The 3,408-nt window shown below is 49.9% G+C and overlaps 1 protein-coding gene across 1 annotated transcript; it reads right to left on the minus strand.

Annotated features, from left to right (window-relative positions):
• Positions 1–476: 476 nt before the first annotated feature.
• On the minus strand, positions 477–922 carry H257_06203 (hypothetical protein; the record flags this gene model as incomplete). Its single annotated transcript, XM_009831347.1, has 2 exons — positions 477–692; positions 836–922. 2 exons carry the CDS (start codon positions 920–922, stop codon positions 477–479), a joined length of 303 nt encoding a protein of 100 aa, XP_009829649.1.
• Between the last annotated feature and the right edge of the window lie 2,486 nt (positions 923–3,408).

Below are 3,408 nucleotides of genomic sequence, written 5' to 3' on the forward strand. Positions count from 1 at the left end.
AGTGGTCGAGAAGATTTGGAAGTTGGTAGGTGCCCACCATCACATCACGACAGCCCACAGTCCTTGGGACTGTAGAAGTCGTCAACGGACTAGTGCTGCGCGCCGTGAAAGCGCTGCTCAGCGAAATGAAGTTAAACACGGACGAATGGCCGCATGTGTTGCCCTCGTTCAAGGTGCCCTCAACCTCAGCTGGCATGAGCCACACATATGTGTACCTGCATGTCCAAGGCATCGTCAGGGATCTCAATCTCCCCCGAGGCCCACAAAAAACATTTCTTCTCGGCGCATCCCAGCAGGTCGTCAAGTCATCCGAGGACACCGTGCATATGCAAATCGCCGAACAGTTCGTCGACCACACCTTGGCAATAGGCCACTACGTCATACAGCCCCATCACCACCCGGGTCGGCGTAACGACACCGACCGGCATCATCAAGCAGTAATACTCTTGGGAATCGGGGTGTAAAGGCAGTAGCCACTAGCCCTTCATCCAATCTAGCGTAAAGTAGACGCGCGAGTCCTTCAGCACGCCCATTGCAACATCGAGGTTAGGCATCCGCTCGGTGCACGTATTGGTTGGAATCGAGTCAATCGTCATCCGCAGGTCGCTCGGGTATTTCTTCGGGACCATCCTCAGGGCAGCCGCCCAACGTAACCGAGTGTTCCGATACACTAAATCCGCATTTTCCAACTCCTACACATAATTCTCGAGAAACATATGTGGGTCGGAGGGTAACGCCTGGGCCCTGACTTCACCGGTATGGCCCCAGGCATGAGGTACACCTTCAAAGGCTCCACTCGGACTGGAGGATCTCACCCAAACTTCAGTCGGAAAACATCTTGAAACTCCAGCAGGAGTTCTTGGAGGACTTCAACGACAGATTCTTCCATGCCGTTAGATGCTGTCTCGGCCACCTTGGCCATCAAGACGGTACAAACTGCCTAGACCAGGCTAGGTATCGTCCGCAATTCTGGCGTCGCGCAACACATGCCTTCCTTGTCGTCAATATCGTCGGACAGCTCTTCCGTGCGGAGCGTCCGATGCATGGCTACGACATGCGTTGTGTCCGGTTGATCGGGGAAGTCCCATATCGCCTGCTACCGAAGCGCGTTCTCAAGTAGCGGTATGCTTACTATACACGAGCTTCAGGATTACCGCAAGATCAAGGGTCAGCTCCACGGCAGCCTCAGCTTCGTCGAGTCAAACACGAAGGCCACGTAACATAAGCGGTGCACACCCCGTGTTGATCTCTAGGGCATCCAAGGCGAACTTGCTTCGTCACGATGATTGGTCGCCTATCCGTGCCATAAGGCTAGAGGGTCATGGGCCCCATGACCATAATTTGAGGAGATGCACGCGCCGCCAACAACGCTAAAACTAGACCACCTGATTCAACCGACAGGTTAGCATCCGAGTACATAGCGAGGCTCGGACCGGATCGACACCATCCACCGTGGCCGTAAGTTCTCGCGGCCCACCTTAACGGCACTCATATGTCAGCAAATAGCCAATCCAAACGCACTTGAAGTGATGTGGACCAATCACAACGCATCATTCGTTTGCAAAGATAGATCTGAGGCGTCCTCTCATTTGAAGGACCTCGATCTCAAGCGAACGACGAACACAGCAGAATTTCCCTGGGTTCTGTGTAGGACAAGTAAGAACATGCCACCAGCACTCGGTAACATATACATTTCGGTGCCGCCATGTTAGCAAGTCCACTGCCGCTCCGCTCGGTGGGGTCCAAGGGGACCCCCATCGGCACGACTACCCACCACCGCCACAGTACCCACGCTCATACGCACCGCCGTGACTCGCTCAGCTCTTCCGCGCAACTCACTGTCACTTTCGTCCAAGTTGCAGCGCTGCCATTCGCCAGTTACGATGCTTTTTGGAAAAGTATATATTTAAAATAAAATAGGAATGTCTCAATTTGAAAAGATAACATCGAATTACAGCATCAAGTTAACATTAGTTAACATTAATGTTTGTCAAATTTTATGACAAACGATGTTAACTCGAGAAATTGCTCAGCAACAGGTGTCATCGTCGCTGCACGACGACCAGGTCCTCATCCTCGTCCGCGTCAACCCGACCGGCACTAAGGCTCGTTTTTTACCAATTGCCCGGCCATGTGTTTTAAGCAGTCGCGCATCTTCCTCGTTCATGATTCCAGGACACTGTCGGACCTTTTCAGTGGTGGATTTACATTTCAACCAGCCGTTGCCAGGCGTCGAACACCAAGTCGGACTTTTTTTTTCAATCAATGTGGTGACAAAAATATAAAACAATTAAAAAAATACGCCACAGTTTTCTTGAGAATCGGTTGTTTTGTGGTAGAAATATAATGGACCGATTTGGTCCAACTTTTGAAGGAGGTTTGTGTTGTTCAAGTTGAAGTCTCAAGCACTTCACAGTCAATTGGAAATCAAATAATTTTCCAAAATTCAGGTGGCATCCAGACATCTTCATAGGTACTTCTTTTCTCCGCTTTCTCATGGGATTTGAGACTTTGGGAAATTTCTGCTGACTTGTCAACACGGTTTTTAGTTTAATTTTATGAGAATCAAAAGCTCCCGTCCATTAGGGTTAAGGTGATAGAATCTCTCACCTGGGCCTAAGCCAATAATAACTCATAAAAGGAGGAAAGAACAACTATATATTAGCCAATACATATTCGATTGGATTAAACAAGAGAATGCACCAATAAGAGTACACCATACTGACGTATGATTGGCTTATCCCAGGTGATAGACTAAAAGTGATTAAAAATACGCTATTTCTGATTACAGTACAGCTGTACCTCGTAACTTGAAGAACTGGGTGATAGAATCTCTCACCTGGACGAAACCATACTATAATCAAGCCTATTCTTATGTATAGTTGACTTGCGTTTGACTTCCCGTGACGTTAACGAGTTTATACATTCCAAACTATTGTGTTGTGGGGTTGTCATACTTGACATGAAAGCTAGGCCAAGGGTGAGGAACCTGTAGAACGTGCAACCTGATCGATGAGGGTAGCGGTGCCCGGGGGAGTGCGGTGTGGAACGTGTCCCTGGCGTAGTCCGGAGATCGCTTGGAGAGGAAGTCCGCGGTTTCCTTCGTGGGGTTGTGGGCCCATGCGCAATAAACGTGAGTAGCCAACATTCCTATAAGGCGTGGATTCATTGGGTGGCGAGCTGGCTGCGACCTATACGGTAAGATGGGAGAACCCCATCGACGTGGCCAGCCGAAGCCCTCTCACAAGACCATCGCATTCGGTGCTGTTATTGGTCGTGGGGCCGACAAAGAAGTGCGCATCATACGCGCTGCATTGCGGGCTGCAACGAGGCATGTCAATGACCCCAGAGCCCTCTGCAGTGCTCATCCTTGCGGACAGTACTACTATGCGTGAATAATTGAGAAAC

The sequence above is a fragment of the Aphanomyces astaci genome, assembly GCF_000520075.1.
Source record: "Aphanomyces astaci strain APO3 unplaced genomic scaffold supercont1.12, whole genome shotgun sequence".
In the NCBI taxonomy this organism is placed as follows: Eukaryota; Oomycota; class Saprolegniomycetes; order Saprolegniales; family Verrucalvaceae; genus Aphanomyces; species Aphanomyces astaci.